Source organism: Gorilla gorilla, chromosome 23, assembly GCF_029281585.2.
Source record: "Gorilla gorilla gorilla isolate KB3781 chromosome 23, NHGRI_mGorGor1-v2.1_pri, whole genome shotgun sequence".
In the NCBI taxonomy this organism is placed as follows: Eukaryota; Metazoa; Chordata; class Mammalia; order Primates; family Hominidae; genus Gorilla; species Gorilla gorilla.
Genome location: NC_086018.1, coordinates 36861328 through 36881650, shown reverse-complemented (window position 1 = coordinate 36881650; position 20323 = coordinate 36861328). Strand labels below are relative to the sequence as shown.

The 20323-nt window shown below is 54.8% G+C and overlaps 2 protein-coding genes across 2 annotated transcripts in view; both read left to right on the top strand.

The window, feature by feature from the left end:
- The first annotated feature begins 1513 nt into the window (after nt 1–1513).
- CBX6 (chromobox 6) lies at nt 1514–12692 on the top strand. Its single transcript, XM_004063485.5, has 5 exons — nt 1514–1719; nt 1896–1939; nt 2084–2149; nt 2295–2361; nt 6979–12692. The coding sequence occupies exons 1-5, from the start codon at nt 1651–1653 to the stop codon at nt 7969–7971; spliced, it is 1239 nt and encodes a 412-aa protein (XP_004063533.1). The 5' UTR covers nt 1514–1650; the 3' UTR covers nt 7972–12692.
- Nucleotides 12693–14535: 1843 nt separating this feature from the next.
- Nucleotides 14536–20323, top strand: part of NPTXR (neuronal pentraxin receptor) — a 41023-nt gene continuing 35235 nt past the window's right edge. The window contains exons 1-2 of the mRNA XM_004063494.5: nt 14536–14616; nt 15369–15450. Of these exons, the coding sequence (XP_004063542.3) occupies nt 14536–14616; nt 15369–15450 (163 nt within the window). The remainder of the gene's footprint in view (nt 14617–15368; nt 15451–20323) is intronic.

The window sequence follows — 20323 nt, the reverse complement described above, 5'->3', positions numbered from 1 at the left end:
AAGTGAGGAGAGGGATTTCTCTCAAGGTAATAATTGGACAAATCTGCTGGGAGAAAAAGACTAACATTTTGCTATGCTGGATTTGAAACCCAAGAATTGGCATTGTAGCACAGAAACGTAAAAATCTTTCCTAATGAGCCATTGATGTTCGCAAGACACAACCCTGACTCTTCACAATCCCCATTCCTCCCCACCCCATCTCAGCCCCAAGGTGGTCACTGGAAGGATGGTGAAATCTGTATTTAAGGACACTGAAAGATGTTCACTTTATAGCATTAAGGGAGAAAAGCAGATTCCAGAACAGTGTGAATAGCGTGATCCCATTTTGTTAAAAAATTAAATCTACAGACAATGTGTATGTGTGTGTATATACATACATACATAGGTGTACGTGAGTTTATGTACGCATAGAGCAGAGGCTGGAAGATTGGTGAAGATGTTAACAATGGTTTTATGGGGGTTATGGACAGTTGTTTTATCTGTATTTTTAAAATTGTTTTACAAAGAACAAGACTACTAACATAATGGGAAATAAAGTTCAAGTAATTTCAACATTTAAAAAGTGGAGCGTTTTGCGCGGCAGGGCTATTTTTTGTGTGTCCGTTCCTGGACAGCCCCAGCTCAATCCTCCGCCCCTCCTCAAGTGGGAAGCTGGGATCTGGGCTCCCCAGAGCAATGGCGGAAGCTTCGCGCAGCTGCGGGCGGGGAGAGGGACGCGGCCAGGTCGGGGGGCCGGGAGGGGTGCTGGGAATCGGAAAACACAGATACGACCGCGAAGGCGGTTTCTGCCGAATGACCAGATGATGACCCGCTGTGGGCCCAAGGCGGGGTGCGGGGAGCCCGTTCGTGCCCGCGGTCCCTCTCCCTCCCCCACTGCCACACCGGCCCCGCCGAATCCTCCCCGGTCTCCTGGGCGAGGACAGGTGCCGCCCGAGACCCCGGCCGCAGACAGATGCCCACGGTCACTCCGGCCTTCCTCGGCCCCATTCGCCGCCGCACACCCCCTTCCTGCGGTGGCGTTTTTGTTTTAACTCTTCTGAACTGGTTACAAAACCACACTCCCACGAATACATAAATAATGGGTGGGGGGCGATGTTTTAAAGAAATTCCCGCAAGGCCTGGCAAGGCAACAGCAACTGCATTTCTGCTGCATCATATTTAACTGTTTGCAGGCTGCTGCGAGAGATGCGCGGTGGCGGCGAGACTCGGGCTCCACAGCCCTTCTCCGCCCGGGGCCTGGCGAAACTCGCGTGGAGATTAAGAGGCAAGGAGAGGGTGTCAGCGATCGGGCGCCGGCAAGATGTGAGGGGGGGGGGTGATAAGCGTAAGGCCGCAGCGTGCCCACAAGCCGGGCACCCATCGGGTCGGCCGGCAATTGCTCCCTCCGCCCGCGCGGCCCCTTTAAGAGCCAGCGCGCGCCCCCGCCCCGCGAGCGCCGACTTTCCCTAGCAACCGCCCCGGGGGAGGGGGAGGTCCTGGCAACCGCGCTCCAGCCGCGAGGATCACGTGACGGCCCGCAGCTGGAACGCGAGCGCGCGCCCCGCCGCGCTCCCGCCCGCCGGGGCCTGGGCGCTGCGGCGCGTGCGCGAGCGGTGCCGCACCGGCCGCGGGCGCAGGGAGTATTATGGGCTGTGGGTGCCGCTGAGCAAGATGGAGCTGTCTGCAGTGGGCGAGCGGGTCTTCGCGGCCGAATCCATCATCAAACGGCGGATCCGAAAGGTGAGCCGCCGCCCGGGGCGGGCCGCCGCTGTCCGCAGCCGGGGCCGGGGCCGGGGGCCCTCGGGGCGAAGCGGTCCCGCTAGCCCGGCTCCCTCGCCCAGCCCCGCGCCGCCGCCTCCTCGCGTCCCCGCATCCTCCCCACCCCCACCCCCGTTTTTCTCCCCTCTGTTTTTCAGGGACGCATCGAGTACCTGGTGAAATGGAAGGGGTGGGCGATCAAGTGAGTGTCGCGGGGTCCGGGGGCGTCGCGGGAGGGGAGGCAGCGGGCACCGGGGCCTGGGGTGGGGGTGCGCGCTCTTGCTCTCGCCGCGTGCCTGTCCCTCTCTGGTCTTCATCCTGATTTTGTGCGTTTGTGACTCGGCAGGTACAGCACTTGGGAGCCCGAGGAGAACATCCTGGACTCGCGGCTCATTGCAGCCTTCGAGCAAAAGTGAGTAGTTGGGGAAGCTGGCAGGGGCTGCGAGGCCGAGGCTCGGCTGGGGCGCCGCGCGGGGAAGCGGGAGAGCCGGGGAGGGCAGCGCGGAGTGGGGCCCGGGAAGGGGCTCTTTTTAACCTCTGGTGTTTTTCGGCCGCAGGGAGAGGGAGCGTGAGCTGTATGGGCCCAAGAAGAGGGGACCCAAACCCAAAACTTTCCTCCTGAAGGTAACCTGGCCCAGCCCCAGCAGCATCCCCCTCTCGGGCCCCCAGCCCCGGCACAGCACGGGGCCTGGAAGGGAGGGACAGATACGCGGCCGCCCAAGCGGGCGGGCCTTTTCAGAGGGGCCCCAGCTGGGCAGGGGGTGGTTGTGAGCCCCCCCAGAAGCCCCTGATGGCAAGCCTCAGCCAGCATCAGCTTCAACAAGAGGGTCCTGGGACTGGGGATAATCCTCCCTGTTGAAACCAGGGGCTGGGGATGCCTTTAGGGCTCCAGGAAAGGGGGTGGCTGAGGCAGGTGGGGGATGCCTATGGGAAGGGGGCATTTGTTTGAGCTGTTATGACTGTGCTGGGAGTTGGAACCCAGGGGGAGAGTGAATGGGGTCCCACCTCCTGGCAGGGCACAAGGAGAGGATTTGGGGGACCACCTGCCTCCCTGCCCCCAGCTTCCCCCGTTCCGTCTTTCAGGATTTGTTCTTCATGGCTCCCCTCCTTTCTTGGGGATCCAACTTGAATTTGACCTCAAATCATTTCACTTTGAATTTATCACCCAGGCTGGGCCACTAACTTTAGGGCTCTGAGCCTCAGTTTCCCCCCACTCCCGGCCATTTCTGGGGGATGGGGATGTGGGAGTGAGAGCATAGCATATTAGCCTCTGCTAGGGAGGGAAGAACTTCCAGAGGAAGCCATCTTGGAGGATTTGGGTTTTTATTTTATTTTGACAAGGAAAAACAGAGTCTGGGAAAGGAAGGGCAAGATGGCCCTAGGTGGCAGGCACGGCTGCAGGTGGGACTCAGTGGGCCCCCTGTCTTCCTGTAGTGCTACGGATGCCTCAGGGCCCCCTCCCACCCGACAGCCGGTGACTTTGTGGGAGGACTCTTTTTCGGAGAAGAGAAGCAGAAGTGAAAGAAATGTTGGTTTCCAGAATTTCATATTTTTATAACCCCCACCCTCAAGCGACGCACATCCCAGGGGATCCAGGGAGTAACCTTAACCCTGATGCTTCTCTTGGGGAGGGGTGGGCGGAGCAGCTGGAAGGCTGGTGGGCTGTGTGACAGCCTCTCAGTGCAGCTGGGGCACCCTCTAGCGGCGAAGCGAGTATGACCATGAGCGTTGATACACAGAACGCCTTTTTTTCTTGATAGTTCTTTTGGTTCCTGAGCTGGCTGTGGGCCTAATACAGGGCTGAGCCCCACATGGATTATCTCCTTTAATTCTTTCAACAGTTCCAAGAAGTAAGGAGTATTATCCCCATTTCACAGATAAAAAATCAAGGCCCAGGAAGGGAAAGTGACTTACCCGAGGTCCAGCTTCCTGGACCTTTTTCCTGTCTCCTTTTCTTCATCTTTTTCCTGTCTCCTTTTCTTCATCTTGTGCCTTCAGGAGTCCATGTCAGGTTAAAGTGGGAAGGCAGACACACACAGGAAACTATGAAGGCTGCAGAGTTGGCGTGGCAGGGGATAGAGATGCAGATAGTAGGACTTTTTTATCTGGACCCTAAGAAACAGGTAGCCTGGGCCGGGCGCGATGGCTCACGCCTGTAATCCCAGCACTTTGGGAGGCCGAGGCGGGCGGATCACGAGGTCAGGAGATCGAGACCATCCTGGCTAACACAGTGAAACCCCGTCTCTACTAAAAAATACAAAAAATTAGCCGGGCGTGGTGGCGGGCGCCTGTAGTCCCAGCTACGCGGGAGGCTGAGGCAGGAGAATGGCGTGAACCCGGGAGGCAGAGCTTGCAGTGAGCCAAGATCGCGCCACTGCACTCCAGCCTGGGCGACAGAGCGAGACTCCGTCTCAAAAAAAAAAAAAAAGAAACAGGTAGCCTGAGAGTGATGTGGATGTTTGTGAGGGGCTATGGAGATTAGCTTGGGCTGAACACATTATTCTGGGGCTCCCTGAGAGGCAGTATGGCAGAGTCAGCAAATTACACTCAGCGCTTTCTGCCAGGAACTACTCTGAAGCAAACAGGAGCCCATGAGATAGCTTCCATCCTCCCTGTTTCACGCATGGGGAAACAGGGCCAGAGGTGTCCAGTAACTTGCCCACAGACATGGGCAGAGGCCATGGTAGAGTTCAGGTGCTTGAACCTTCACACCATCTACGGTGCTTGCCAAGCCCACAGAGCTATTGCCTGTCACCTGGTCAGGGTGCAATAAGCATGTTGGCTACAGTTATTTTTAATTCATCAGGCAGACCCAGGTTCCACTTTCAAAGAGTTCTCCATGTGGGGAGGAAGAGGAAGGGTAAACCATTTAAAAAATAATAATATATAGAAAGTATAAAGTAAGAAATGTCAATGTATGCAAAGCATACATTGGAAAAAGATCACTGCTTGTAAGTCCACCACCCATGGGTAGGTCTGTTCAGTTATTTGCTGCGTGCCAGGTACTGTGCTGAGCAGGTGCCATGTACTCTCTGATCATCACAGGAGTGCCCGTAGTAGGCCCTGTGATGGTCGAGCAGATAAGGAAAGGAGACTCACTGAGCCAGGGTTTCTTTCCGGGCCTGCCATTTGCCCACACTCTGCCGCTCCCCCAGGAACAGTCCGTCACCACTGGACTCTTGGAAGCATAATTGCAGAAGTCAGGAAGCTCAGGCAGTTTGCAGAGGGAGTAAACACTTTCTGAGAGTCAGAAAGTGTGGGGATGCACCTGCAGAATGTCTGCTTACCACGCCAAAAAAGCCTGGGCTTTTCCCTGCCTTTGTGTGGGAAGGGGTCTGAGGGGCCCAATCCCTGGGAGCTGGGCTGGCAGCATTGGCATGGGCAGGCCCGGCTTCATGTGCTGCCACCTAGTGGCGGAAGGGACTGTTAACCAAGCAGCCCCAGGAGGCCCCAGCCTGGGCTGGGAGGACCACGTGGAGTCCCAGTCCCTTCTCCCATGGGGGTGAACGCCACGTTCTAAATGAAGACATCCTTGCTTAGCCAACAAATAAGCCAGCAAACACCTCTCCTGAAAGTTGTGATCAAATGGTAATCTAGTCTTGTCTGAGGGGCATATGGGCTACCTCCAGGTACTAGTTAAGCATCCAATGCTGTGGGGAGTGGGAGGTAGAGAGACCTCACAACAGATCCCACCCTCATGGACCTCACAGGCCAACCGTGGGGACATGGCCTTCCTCTCGGTCCCAACCATCTCCCACCTAGATTGAGGGCAGCCATCACCTAACAAGCCTCCCTGCCCCAGTAGGATCTGTAAAACCCACGCCCCTTGTGGCACCCCACACACACCCCAGCCTCTGTCCCCAGCCCTTGCTTTCAGTCCTGTGACTCCTCGCCATCTTCTCACACCACTGGGATCTTGCCCAGAGGACTCTCTGCCTCTACCATCTGTCTGTCTTAGCAGGCCACCGCAGCCTCTGGAACTGTCTGGGGTGCAGTCAGGGCTCAGTAAGGACCAGGACTTTCTCCTACTTAGGTGTCAGGGCCAGGCTTTGATGTTTCATTCTCCAAGCCTGGGGTCTGTGCTTCTCTGGGCTCTGTGGTTCTTTCGCTGCACGAAATCACTTCATATTCCCACTGCCCACCGTCCTCCCTGTGATAGGGCAGCTCTCCAGGGGAGAGTCTGTGTGTGTGCAGCTGTAACCGCAAGCAACTGGTGCCTGGCCCCTCAGTACCTTCCTTAGTAAAGAAAGGACTGGCCATGCAGACAGCTTACATCGCCTTAGGAGTCCCTTAGCCTCTCTCCATTTAGTGGCATCTGACAACGGGTGGGTTGGACTGGAACCTGGGGTCTCTTGAGAGCCCTGCGGCTTTAGAGAGATTTCATGCCTGGAAGGACAGCTGGAAGGACAGGCCTAGGAGCCTGGGGCAGTATTCCTGGCTGCCCACGACCTCTGCACCACCATCCTGCCCCAGACCATCTTGGCACAGAGAATAGGCAGTGGTCGGGCCCACTTCTAGGCCTATCCCCACCAAACTCACGTCTGACCGGGTTGGGTTCCAGCCCAGGCTTTGGGATGCATTGGTACCAGTTCACTCTGAGCCAGGCACTGGGCAGACAAGTAAATGAGACCCATCCAGGGAAGTATGGTGGCTGAGGTGCTGGCCAGCTGAGGAGGCAGGCTGGAGCCGGAGGTCAGCCTGCTCAAAGGCGAGAGAGTACGCGGCATTGGGGACATGGTGGCTCAGCAGGACTTGGTGAAGGGGAGCAGGGAGGACCCACCTCCTCCTTTCTGTCACCACGAATGAGTCCATGGAGGAGTCCCCGCTTGGGCTGGATCTGCCACAGAGCAGGGGTTTAGCAGGGGCTTCTGAGCAAACGGCTGCCCTCCCCACACTGTGTCCCAATTGTCGACACTCCTCCGTGTCAGCAAGGGCAGCCATGGAGTGGCCCAGGGCCCTCTGTGGAGCTAGCAGAGGTGGTGGGTGGTAGAAAAAACACAGTTTTGGAATTGGGCCTGGACAAGGGTGTCCTGACTCTGACCTTGGAGTCAGAGGCAAATTGCTTCATCTCTGAACCTCTGTTTCCTTTTCTAAGTCGAGGTCATAAAGACCAGTGATTCTCTTAAATGCTCTCGGGATCGCTGGCTGAGAGGCTCTACTTAGAGCTGGCTGGCGTAGGGACATCCAGGGGAGGCCAGCGGGCAGCCCTGAGGTCCCACCCACCCCTCCCTCTGCCCGCAGGCGCGGGCCCAGGCCGAGGCCCTCCGCATCAGTGATGTGCATTTCTCTGTCAAGCCGAGCGCCAGTGCCTCCTCGCCCAAGCTACACTCCAGCGCAGCCGTGCACCGGCTCAAGAAGGACATCCGCCGCTGCCACCGTATGTCCCGCCGTCCCCTGCCCCGCCCGGACCCGCAGGGGGGCAGCCCTGGACTGCGCCCGCCCATTTCGCCCTTCTCGGAGACGGTGCGCATCATCAACCGCAAGGTGAAGCCGCGGGAGCCCAAGCGGAACCGCATCATCCTGAACCTGAAGGTGATCGACAAGGGCGCTGGCGGCGGGGGCGCCGGGCAGGGGGCCGGGGCGCTGGCCCGCCCCAAAGTCCCCTCGCGGAACCGCGTTATAGGCAAGAGCAAGAAGTTCAGCGAGAGCGTCCTGCGTACACAGATCCGCCACATGAAGTTCGGCGCCTTTGCGCTGTACAAGCCTCCGCCCGCCCCCCTGGTAGCCCCGTCCCCCGGCAAGGCTGAGGCCTCAGCCCCGGGCCCTGGGCTGCTTCTGGCCGCCCCCGCCGCCACCTACGACGCCCGCAGCTCTGGCTCCTCCGGCTGCCCCTCGCCTACACCACAGTCCTCTGACCCCGACGACACGCCCCCCAAGCTCCTCCCCGAGACCGTGAGCCCATCCGCCCCCAGCTGGCGCGAGCCGGAGGTGCTCGACCTGTCCCTCCCTCCCGAGTCGGCAGCCACCAGCAAGCGGGCACCGCCTGAGGTCACAGCTGCTGCCGGCCCGGCACCTCCCACGGCCCCTGAGCCCGCCGGTGCCTCCTCCGAGCCCGAGGCTGGGGACTGGCGCCCCGAGATGTCACCCTGCTCCAATGTGGTCGTCACCGATGTCACCAGCAACCTCCTGACGGTCACAATCAAGGAATTCTGCAACCCTGAGGATTTCGAGAAGGTGGCTGCTGGGGTAGCAGGCGCCGCTGGGGGCGGTGGCAGCATTGGGTCTAGCAAGTGAGGGGGCTCCACCAAGGAGGGGGGCTTGGGGGGGCCCTCCTGCCCGAATTCATACTCTCGCTCCCACCCCACCCTTGCCCCCAGCCCTCTCTCCCTGTGCTTTGCTTGTCTCAAATGGCTCGGTGTTGACCCAGGGATGGGGCTGGGTATTTGGGGTCCCAGAAAGCCGGGGGTAGGGGCCACCCTGGAATGGGGCAGGAGAAGGGCACACCCCCTGCCCATGCATGGTAGAGCCCACTGGGTGGTTTCTGGAAAGCCCTAGAAACTAGGGTTCCTCTGCCCCTTCCACATCCCACCTGTCTCTCTAGCTTGCTTCCTGCTCTCCTGTGCGGCGTCTGATTTCTCGGTGCTAACCTGGCAGCTGTGGGGCCCTTAGGAGACCCCCACCGAGGGTGGACACAGTCCCTTTCCTTCCTGCAGATGCCTAGGCAGGAGGAGGGCTTCCTGCCTGTTTGGCAAAGTCCCAGGCAGAGGCCAAGGATGAGGCCTGACTCGGCTCCTCCCTCCACATCAGCCAGGGCATCAGAAGTTGGGCCAGGGCGGGGTCTTCCCTGCTCGATTTTGGACGAGGCCTAAGTAGACCCCCTATGCCCTGCCCCAGCCCTGGCTCTTTCCTAACCCCCTCAATGGTGGGAGGAACTGGCAGAGGGTGCGCCTGGCCACAGCCTCCCCGCATCTAAAGGCCCCTTCAGTTCTTGACCAAAGGTGCTACGAGAACCTGCCGTGGAAACTTCCAGTTGTGCGTCTGCCCCACTCGCTGTGTTTGTCCGTGGGTTCATACGTGCATTGGGTGCTAGGCCCCAGGCTGCCGGGTGGCACCCTTTACAGTTCCTTTGAACAGGGGCATTGAAGGCCTGGACTGCCTCTCGCCTCAGTAGGCCTGGGGACCAGGCTTGGGTCTGGAGGTTTGCTGTGGAAGTCACCAGGCCTCCCCTCCTGGCCCAGGTGTGCTGGGGGCACCGTGCCCCCCACCCCCCTGCCCTCCTCAGGGTGGTCAGCCCAACCTGTCGGACCTTCACTTCACATCATGGTGGGGACCGAGATAGAGAGGGAGACCCCGTTCCAAGCTCCCCCTTCCTCCCGGTGTTTGGGGAGGATGCTGAAGAATCCATTCCCGAGGGCCTCCCGGCTTGTCCCAGCCCCTCTTTTGCTTCTGACCACGGAGGCTTTCTCACAGCCCAGCCTGCCTGAAGCAAAGGAGGCTCCCGTGTCCTGGGCAGCTTCTGTTTCCCTCTGCTGCCTGGGAGCTGAGGCACCCGTGCCAGTGGCAGAGGCCACAGCCCCAGCCTTAGGCCAGGCCCTGGGAGGGCAGGCAGGCAAAGGGGAGACCAGAGGGGCTGTGTTCTCCAGGAGAATGAGGGTGTTGGTCCCAGGATTGGGACCGGGGCCCCGCTGGCCAGCCCTGGGCCACTTCCCGGGTCTCCATTGTGCGTGGGTGGTGTGTTCCAGGCGTGGCTGGAGCTGGCTTCCTGGCTGTGCTGCCATGGGCCCCTCCCTCAGAAGCACGTTGGCAGGAGGCCGATCAGAACCCTAGCGCCTTTGGTCCTAAGAATGGGAGGCTGCCTTCCTTCCCAATCTCCCTGCCAGGGCCCACAGCGTGGCCCTAGCCCTCCCCTCCCCGGGATGTAGAACGGGGACCCTCGCAGGGTTGGGGCGGGGGCTGATACTCCTCGGCCCCTCCCTACCCTGCCCTGTGTGTTGGCTTTGTGGCCGTCCAAGTGCCAATTGGCTTTTCCCCCAAATAAGGGCTGGTATTTCTCCTCTGTCCTTGGAGGTGATTTCCCCCTGACCCCCTCCCCCAGGTGAGTGACCACCTGGGTGCCAGTTACAGGTGTTTCCAGAGACCATAGAAATGTGTTTTCCTGAGAGTTCGTGTCATTCGTGACTTTTTTGTAAAGAAGTTGTGTTTTCAGAGGTGATTTTATGACAGGAAAGTGAAAGAATTAGTTTTGCAAAAAAACAAAAACAAAAAAAGAGGAAAAAAAAAGAAATAGAAAAAAATATTGTGGGATTCCTATGGGGGGGTGGGGGGGGAGAAAGAGATATTTAAGAAAAAATAGTAACGCAGTGATTGCACAGGTGAGGTGGCAATGTCAGGATGGGGCGGAGGCCCGGGCCCAGCTGGCAGGTCCCCTGGCATCGCAGGCACTGTGGAGAGGGCCTGGACCCAGATCTCCACACCCATGCTTGCTCAAAGGGAAGGACAACAGCGGGTCCCCGGGAGCTAACCCAAGCTGCAGGTCCCGGCAAGCTGAGGTTTGGGAGGGTGGGGGTTGTCACTGGTGATTTTCTCCAGGGGGCTAGTGAGTGGGCAGTTTGGTTTCTTGCCCCCTTCTGTTCCTTTCCCAGTTGTTGGGCCATCTGGTCCCCACCACCGCCACCCTATCGGGGAGACCTCCCTCCCCACGGGTCACCCTAAAGCCCACGACCTCTCTGAGCCTCCCTGGCCTGAAAGGGGATGCAGGCTTCAGGAGGCAAGAAGCTGGGCCCCTGGGGGTGGCTGGGGAGAGGGAATGCATTTCCCTTGCCACAGGTGGTCTGCTTCTGCTGGCCTGAGCTCCAAGTGGAGCAGCCCGGGCCAGCCTTGGTGCATGAAGAGGCACCAGGCACACCGCCTTGAGGTGGGCAGTGCCCATGGGGGCCCGAGTGGATGGGACCGAGGGTGAGTGGAGGTCTCCTTCCTCCCCTCTCTAGTACCCCCGCCTCCCACACACTTGCACGGATCGGCCTCCCTTGGGAGATCAGCCTCCATGGGCCCCTCGTCCACCCTTGCTGCTTTCCATTTGCCTAATTACCAAGCAGAAGTTGCAATCTGGTTTGCTTTATTTTTGTATGTGAAATAACCCCCAAAGCCCAATCTCCTCCTACGTTCAATATTGGTTGGGGCATCCGTCATCTCCCCTTAAGTGCGCCCCCTCCCCACCCAAGTATCATAGGAAACAGGTGAGGTCTGGTGTCTCTGGTTTGAGACGGTAAGTTGGGACCCATCCCTGTCTCGGTCCCCACTCTGACCTTTAGTTTGCCCTTCTGTGAAATGGGTATATTGGGCAGCAAGCCCTCTTCAGAAAGCGCTGCTGGTGTCAGAGCAGCTGCCCAGTACCAGGTGGGGGGTCAAGGTTGCTGGTACTGGGGCCCCCAGCTGCCCACAACCCCTCTTTGTTCTCACCCTGCAAAGGGGTCAAGGTCAAAATGAGCCTCATCCTTCCTATGATCTGGGAAGAGGTGATGATCAAGTCCCCAACTTCAGTGTGAAGTGGACAGAGTTGGGGGGATGGCCCCTTTTTGAAGAGGTGAAAATGGTTTTGGAGAAGCGCAGCTGCTTCACTGGGGGAATGCGGCAGGGACTGGGGCCCAGGATGCTTTGGCCTATGGGGAAAAGCCCTTTAAAAGGCAGGGCCCAGGCCCTGGAGCCAGCACAAGACTGGCCTCGAGCCCCTGAGCCAGGAGGTCCTGGAGGAGAGCCAGGCCAGTGGGCCCGCCCAAGGCTGGAGGGTCAGCCCCAACAGGGAGCTGGGTTGGCCAGGGGGCTGGACTGCTACCAGCCTCTCTGGCCTATGGGGACCCAAGAGGACACATCCCCCTTTTGCCCACTTTTCTGTGTCGTTTTGTTGTTTTGGTTTGTGGTGGGTTTTCTTTTTTCTTTGTTTTTTTTTTTTTTTTTTTTTTGCACTTCGCCCACACAGGACAGTGGAGCCCCACCTGGTCAGTTCCACTTCCGGGCTCCCATGCACTTGCCCAGGGCGGCCTCTTTGGGACGGGGATGGTTTGAGGAAACACTTTTAAAGAAAAAAGGAAGACATTGAAAGGTTTTAGTTTCTTCCCTATCTGCATGTCCTCTCATATAGAAAGCCCAGAATTAGGGGCTAGAACTCCAGGAGAGGGTCTCCCCGACTCATCTCTTGCTGACAGTCACCAGGATGCAGAAATAGGGAGATGGTTAGTGGGGGCCAAAGATGCCCCCTCCCAGGCCTTCATGGTTCCCTCCTCCGCCCCCTGCAATCTTTGGAGGAGTCAGTGCCTCACTCCAGCAGTGAGTGCCTACTGTATGCAGGTAGTCAGCCAGGCAAAGAGAGACTAACGGTCTCATGGGGGAACCCTCTTGCAGGAGGCCAGGTAGCTGGAGCGAAGCGTTCTGGCTGCCCTTGCTGCTGGGTGGAGTGGAGAGGGAGACTTCTTTTTGTTGGTTTTAATTTAAAAACACAAAGGCCTAAAGAAATACGTATCTTATAATTTTTTTAATTTTTGAGAAGTTCATTTAATGAATTGTGCACGAATGAATTCTATATATATAAAATATACATATATAGCTCTATATTTGGGGAGGGGCACTGTCTCTTTTTTCTCTCATTTTTAAAATGAAGTGTTGTTGCCTTTGTATGTGGTTCAACCATCCAGCTCCCAGCTGGCTAAACTTTGCCTCCAGTGGTCAAAGATGGGAAAAGAGTGGGGTTGGCAGGAGATGGAAAACGGAGGTGCCGCCCCAGCATGGGGGGCAGGTCCCCCAGTCCACCCTGCCCCTCCCCCTGTGGAGAAGACGCTTAGTTGGGGGTGTGGGTTTGGGCTCCATTCTGGATTCAGCGGTTCCGGGGGAGGGGTGGGTCTGTGCCGATTACTCTGTCTTGTACGTTTGTTCTGCTGCTCTTCAATATTGTATCAACGCCAGGAAAGGGGGGCGAAAAGCCTCTTTTACCCCCCAAATAAATTGTCACATTCCGAAGCTGAGGCCTAGCCCCTAGGTTGGGGTGTGTCTGTGTCTTCTTCCAGCTGTGACTGGCTTTTCAAAAGTAGCAGGCCCATGTCCCTCCAGTGACAGGTGAAGAGGGGGAAGCCCTGTCCCACCGCTGGCACTCACTTGCTTCCCGGTTCCTATCTGCCACACTCCCCCAGCTCACATGTGCCTCAGTGGGAGAAAGAGATGCCTGCTGCTTCTTGGACCCTTGAGAATAACGGGTAGGAGAGTGGGAGGATGGAGGTCTCATCACTGCCTGTCCCTCAGTGGGAATCACAGCACCCGCAGAGAGGAAGGGGCCTCTGGGGTTGTGGCCCCAGAGCCCAGAAGACAGCAGGCCAGAATGGGGCACCAGCTGCTCTTGCCATTGGGTCCTACAGTTTGGCACCCAACCGTGCCATAAAGTCCGATATCACATTCGGATAATGAGAATGGTGGTCTTCGAGTTTGTTTTCTGGGTGCCATATGCCTTCTCTCATGAGATGACGCACCCTCTCCCCACATAGGTGGGCTTAAAAGCAGCAGCCCCAGGCAAATTTCCATGCCTTCCCCAGGTGCCTGGCGTTCCACCTGCAAGCTCCCGATGACTCCCGTGGCCACCTGTTTGCCAGGCCTTGGACAGGTAGCGCTCTGGTCTCCCCTTCCTCACCACCCCACCTCCTGTCTGGCCTCTCTAGTATCTCCCCGCCCTGCAGCCTGGGGTCCTGAGCGCTTCTGCTTTAGCAGCGGCTCTGGCCTGGTCCACCAGTCTCCATCCTGGCCTGCACCTGCCTCCTGTGTCTTCCACACCAGTGCCATAGGGATCAGGGAGGCTACCGCCCCAGTGCCACGGCCTCTAGGCAGGCAGGAGTGTGATCTAGTTCCTTGTCATGCCTGGTCTCGGCGCTGGGGATATTCAATGCAGACAGACACTGCTGTTAATTTCCAGGCTGCAATGCCCAGAGCCCCCACAGCTCAACACAGCCTGTGTGCCATCTGCAAATGGCTGAGGTGCAAAATCTCCCCCAGCCTCCACCTCACCGCCCCCCTCCTCCTTGCCTCCCTCTGCCTGAAGCCCCTCCCCTGCCACCTGCCCTCCCGGGCCCTGCCCTGTCTCCTCCCTCGGTATTGACCTGCGGTTTTGTCCTTCCCCCTTCCTAAGGACAGGGCTGGGTCTTCATCCCCTCTCTGCCCACACCCCAGTGTCTGGCACATGGTAGGCCCAGATCATCTCCGTCGCCAAGCTCAGTCCTCTTCCTATGCTGGCTGGGACAGTGAGGCTTGGGAGTGGCTGAGAGGTAGACCTGGGGCTCAGTGCAATCAACCAACTGCCTCTGAGCATTACCAGTGGGCCTGGCCTGGGCCAGGCAGGGGCCAGCAGGACAAATGGGAGTGTGTCCCTGTCCCGGATACGGGGCTGCCACTGGGCAGGCAGGTGGGAAGGGACCCACAGTGAAGCACCGACAGGGCAGGGGAGGCCAGCCAGTAAGCCAGGGCTGGTTCTGCTCAGTGCCACTGCTGCACCTCACGGCCACCTCCTTGTCATCTTGAGCACCTGCCTTGGTGTTCTACTCCCAGAAAGCCCTCATTCGTACTTATTTTTTGAACCCCAAATTATCAGTGCACCTACTATCGGCCAAGCCCTGGTGAGCACGTCACTGGCCCTAGCCCATGTCCCTAACCCGTGCCCAGCGAGCCCATGAGTCATGAGCAGATGTCATGGGGAAGAGGAGGCCAGAGAGGCGAAGTCATTAACTTGTTCATTTGTCCAAGGGGGCACACTTGGAGCAGGGGAGTTGGCATTCACCCCAGCCCCATCTGTTTGCCCCTGAACCCCAAGCTCTTGGGAACGAGGACATGGGGCAGCCCATGCGAGGCAAGTGCAGGCCGAAATTAGTCACCGTGTTCCTGATCACAAGTCCTGCCATTGCTAAGCAGGTAAGTCTCCTTATTAGTTGAGGGTTAATGAGTGAGGAGGCTGTGGCAACTTCTCGAGGAACTGAACAGTTTGTGATGAGGACTGGGCAATACCAAGCAATTGCCCGAGAGTGAGCTGACTCGGCTTAGAGAGGGGGGGTGCCTGCCTGGCCCCCACCCCTTCCTTGTCCTATTCCTGGGCCTCCTCACAGGGTTGAGGGTCAGCGGTGGGATGAAGCTCAGGGGTGGGTCAAGCCAAGGAGTGGGGGGATGGGATGGGATGAGGATGACTATTTTTGCAAAATTACCTGGTTACGTTTGTTTCTTTGTGACAGAGTCTTGCTCTGTAGTTCAGGCTGGAGTGCAGGGGCACAACCTTGGCTCACTGAAACCTCCGCCTCCTGGGTCTGGGTTCAAGCAATTCTCCTGCCTCAGTCTCCCGAGGAGCTGGGATTACAGACACATGCCACCACACCCAGCTAATTTTTGTATTTTTAGTAGAGACGGGGTTTCACCATGTTGGCCAGGCTGGTCTTGAACTCCTGACCTCGTGATCCACCTGCCTTAGCCTCCCAAAGTGCTGGGATTACAGGCATGAACTACCATGCCCAGCCCTTGGTTGCTTTTTAAAAGCTAAAAGTTGAAATTTTTTGGTCCATGTCAAGCCATCCCTGGAGTGAATAGGGAGGTGACAGAGGCCACATCAAATTGCCCAGCCCCCTCCCAAGCCAGCTAACAGGCCTGCGAGCTGATTCTGTGCCCTCTTTGTTCAGGCTGCTGGCTTCTGGGAGGACAGACTTCAAAAAGGCCTGGTGGCCTGCAGAGGCCGAGCACAAGGACACCTGATCCACAGCGGTGGGGTCACAAAGGAAGCAGCAGGGGAGAGGCCCCGTCCTGGCCTCCAGACATCCACACGCTCTGAGCATCAGCCAGGGAAGCTGTGAGCTCAGGAGGGAGTCCCAGGAGGGACAGAGGCCACTCCAGGGCGAGACTCGAAATGACCCTGGTGAGGATAATGAGGCCTGAGGCAGTGGGGACAACAGGAAGTGGCCAGAGTGGATGGGATGTTTGGAATATTTAGAATTTGGTGAGGGACTGCCTTTGAGAGCTTGTATAAAAGCCTTTTTGAAGAAGCACCTGGGTATGTGGTATAGGCAGAGGAGTGAGTGAATGCATTCTTCTCAGGTGGAGAACCTGGTGGAGGACACAGCTTCCAGGGACACATTGGGAGTAAATCAGCCATAGGGTCCTGGAGGGAGTTTCATCTATGGATTTGAGGCTCAGAGCGAGCTCCTGCCCACCCAGGCACTGCTGGACAAATCTGCTGAAGGGTCTTTGTCCCTTAGTGCACCTCATCTCTGAGATGACTGGTCACCAGCCATCCTGGAAGCACCACCACGGACATAGGTGCTTAGCTCTGGAGGCCACTGGAAATTCCAGGGGTTAATGTCCAGCCCCTTGCCGCCCGCCTCTACCCCATCAATCTCATGCCTTTTATCTCCATGAGCAGCCCCCATGAGGTGAGGCTGGGGAATGATTAACCCCATTGGATAGGTGCAAGGCGAGGCCTCAGAGTTGTAGGGTGGGGATGCTCTGCAAAATCACTCAGAGGCAGAGAGAATGGAACCCAGGTCTGAGGCATGAAAAGATAGAACCTTCTGTCCTGCTAACCTTCTGTCTATACTTAAAGACTGGGTAAAACATAAACATTCTTTCAAATACCCAACTGAGTTTCCGAGATTAAAAAACAAAAAATCCCCAGGGACCAAAAACAAAGAGAAAAGCCAAAAATCACAGTGACAAGCAGGTGTTTATTCTTTGGCTGTCCTGCAGGGTGGGCCTATGGGTGGCAAAGGGAGGCAGGAGATGGGCGTGGGAGGTGGTGGCTTTTGCTAATGTTGGTAACCAAAGGAGCTTGGATTTTATACCTGTGGAGGGAGGGATAGGAGACAAGGCCTGGGACCCTTGCCAACAGAAATTTGGAACCAGAATAAAACTGGACCCATATCCTCAATGAAAAAAGCAAATGGTGGGGAAAAATCACCCTTTCACAAAGGGAAAAGACAAAAAAGTTGTAGTCTCATTTCTAGCTCGGCTGGAAAAAATTTAAACAGAATGATCTCTTGAATAACTCTAGACCTTCACTAACACACATTTGAGGTTTGAATTTGTATTACCCATATGGTCCCAGGACTCCCAAGTATATAAATTAATATAAGAAAAAAACCTGGGGCGAGTTACACCACAGACATGTGGCTACTAGTAGCAAATGCAAGCCTCTGTGGATAGCCCTACCCACAGTAAAGGCCACACAGGATTCTCACAGATAAAACCATTGTAAATGTGAGCTCACTATCCAAAATTACAAAACACGCAAGCCACAAAGACAAATAGCAAAACCACCAACAGTACATACAGAATCCTGCACCCAACACGTTATTTTCAAACATGCATTGAAGATGTCCTAAAACTGCCAGGCGCAATGGCTCATGCCTGTAATCCCAGCACTTCGGGAGGCCGAGGTGGGCAGATCACCTTAGGTCAGGAGTTCGAGACCAGACTGGCCAACATGATGAAACCCCATCTCTACTAAAAATACAAAAATTAGCCGGGCATGGTGGCACATGCCTGTAGTCCCAGCTACTCGGGAGGCTGAGGCAGGAGAATCACTTGAACTCGGGAGGCAGAGGTTGCAGTGAGCCGAGATCGCACCACTGTACTCCAGCCTGGAAGACAGAGTGAGGCTTCGTCTCAGGGAAAAAAAAAAAAAAAAAAAAGTTTTCCTAAAATTATCATGTATATCATACAGCAGGAGATAAAGCAAGTCTCAATAAATTTCAAGAAATTGGCATCTCAGATCATGTGTAATTAATTAAAAATCAATAGCAAATAGTGATAAAAACAGTGTTGTACTGGCATAAAGTTGGCCGTATAGACCAAAGGAATAGAAAGGAGATCCCACCATAAACCTTCACATGTATGGTCAGATGATTTTTGACAAGGGTGCCAAAACCATTCAATGGTGAAAGGACAGTCTTTTCAGTGCTGGGAAAACTGGATATCCACATACACAAGAAGGAAGTTGTATCCTTACCTAATGCCATATACAAAACTTAAAATGAATCAAAGACTGAAATGTAAGACTTTAAAAAACTTTGAGAAGAAAATATAGGGCAAAAGCTTCATGACACTGGATTTGGCAAAGATTTCTTGGATATGATTCCAAAGGCACAGGCAACTAAGAAAAAAATAGATAAGTTGGACTTCATGAAAATTCAAAAATTTTTGTGCATTAAGAGACTATTAACAGAGTACAAAGTCAACCCACAGTATGGGGGAAAACATTTGCCAATCATGTATTTGATAAGGGACTGATACCGGAACACACAGAGAACTGCTAAAACACAACAACAACAAAAACCAAAACCTGATTCAAAATAGGCAAAGAACTTGACTAGACAGCTCTCCAAATAGGATATACAAAGAGTCAAAGGTCACATGAAAAGATACTCAACATCACTAACCATTAGGGAAATGTACATCAAAACTACAATGAGATGCCAACTCATACCTATTAAGATGGCTACTATTTAAAAAAATAAATGTTGGCAAGAATGTGGAGAACTTGGAACCCTTGTGCACTGTTGGTAGGAATATAAAATAGAATAGCTGCTGCGGTATGGCGGTTCCTCAAAAAATTAAAAATGCCATGTGATCCAGCAATTCCACTCCTGGATATATACTCAAAAGCATTGAATGCAGAGTCTGGAGAAGATATTTGTATACCCATGTTCATAGAAGCGTTACTCACAATAGCTAAATGTGGAAGCAACTCAAGTGTCCATCAATGGAAGAATGGAGAAGCAAAAGATGACATACACATACAAGAAAGGCAATACACATACACAAAAAGAAAGGCATTCTGACATATGCTACAACATGAACAAACCTTGAGGCTATGATGCCAAGTCAAGTAAGCCAGTCATAAGAAAGACATATACTGTATGATTCCACTTACATGAGATATTTAGAGTAGCCAAAATCATACAGAGACAGTAGAATGGTGGTTGTCAGGAGCTTAGGAGGAGGAAGGATGTGGAGTTAGTGTTTAATGGGTATGAAGTTTCAGTTTTATTTATTTATTTTTAAATTTATTATTATTATTATTACTTTTTTTTTTTTTTTTTTTTGAGATGGCGTCTCGCTCTGTCGCCCAGGCTGGAGTGCAGTGGCACAATCTCGGCTCACTGCAAGCTCCACCTCCCAGGTTCATGCCATTCTCCTGCCTCAGCCTCCCTAGTAGCTGAGACTACAGGCACCCGCCACCATGCCCAACTAATTATTTTGTATTTTTAGTAGAGATAGGGTTTTACCATGTTAGCCAGGATGGTCTTGATCTCCTGACCTCGTGATCCGCCCGCCTCAGCCTCCCAAAGTGCTGGAATTATAGGCATGAGCCACCGTGCCCGGCCAATTTACTTATTTATTTATTTTTGAGAAGGGCGGAATCTCACTCTGTCGCCCAGGCTTGAGTGCAATGGCATGATCTCGGCTCACTGCAACCTCTGCCTCCCAGGTTCAAACGATTCTCCTGCCTCAGCCTCCTGAGTAGCTGGGATTACAGGCATGCGCCACCACACCTGGCTAATTTTTGTATTTTTAGTAGAGACGGGGTTTCACCATGTTGGCCAGGCTGGTCTCGAACTCCTGACCTCGTGATCCACCCGCCTTGGCCTCCCAAAGTGCTAGGATTACAGGCGTGAGCCACCATGCCTGGCCTGAAATTTCAGTTTTACAAGACAAAAAGACTTCTGGGATGGATGGTGGTGATGGTTACACAACAATGTGAATGTATGTAATGCCACTCCACTGTACACTTAAGAATGGGTAACGCAGCCATAAAAAGGAATGACATCATGTCCTTTGCAGGGACATGGATGAAGCTGGAAGCCATCATCCTCAGCAAACTAACACAGGAACAGAAAGCCAAACACTGTATGTTCTTATTTATAAGTGGGAGTTGAACAATGAGAACACATGGACACAGGGACGGGAACAACACACACCAGGGCCCGTCAAGCGGTGGAGGGGAGGGAGGCATCAGGACACATAGCTAATGCATGCGGGGCTTAAAACCTAGATGAGGGGTTGATAGATGCAGCAACCCACCATGGCACATGTATACCTATATAACAAGCCTGCACATTCTGTACATGTATCCCAGAACTTAAAATAAAATTTAAAAAAAAAATAGTTAAGACGGAGCTGAGGGCAGTAGCTCATGCCTGTAATCCCACTACTTGGGGAGGTTGAGGGGTGGATCGCTTGAGGCCAGGAGTCTGAGACCACCCTAGGCGACATGGCGAAACCCCATCTCTACAAAAAATAGAAAAATCAGCTAGGCATGGCGGTGTGTGCCTGTAGTCCCAGCTACTCAGGAGGCTGAGGTGGGAGGATCACTTGACCCTGGGAGGTCAAGGCTGCAATGAGTCATGATCGTAACGCTGCACTCCAGCCTCGGTGACAGAGCAAGACCCTGCCTCTAAAAAATAAAAAGAGTGGTTAAGATGGTAAATTTTGTTATTGTAACATATTTTACTATGATTAAAAATTTGAAAAACAAAACAAAATCAATAGCAAAAAGATAACTAAAACCCAAAACTTCATCTATCCAGACAGTAACCCAGAGCTCTCTTTCCCCTGCATCTTGCTCCCTCCCCAACCTTCG

Coding starts and splice junctions, on each gene's coding strand:
- CBX6 (XM_004063485.5), top strand. CDS start 1,651: ATGGAGCTGTCTGCAGTGGGCGAGCGGGTCTTCGCGGCCGAATCCATC. Junction 1,720..1,895: donor TCAAACGGCGGATCCGAAAG/GTGAGCCGCCGC, acceptor TCTGTTTTTCAG/GGACGCATCGAGTACCTGGT. Junction 2,362..6,978: donor CCAAAACTTTCCTCCTGAAG/GTAACCTGGCCC, acceptor CTCTGCCCGCAG/GCGCGGGCCCAGGCCGAGGC.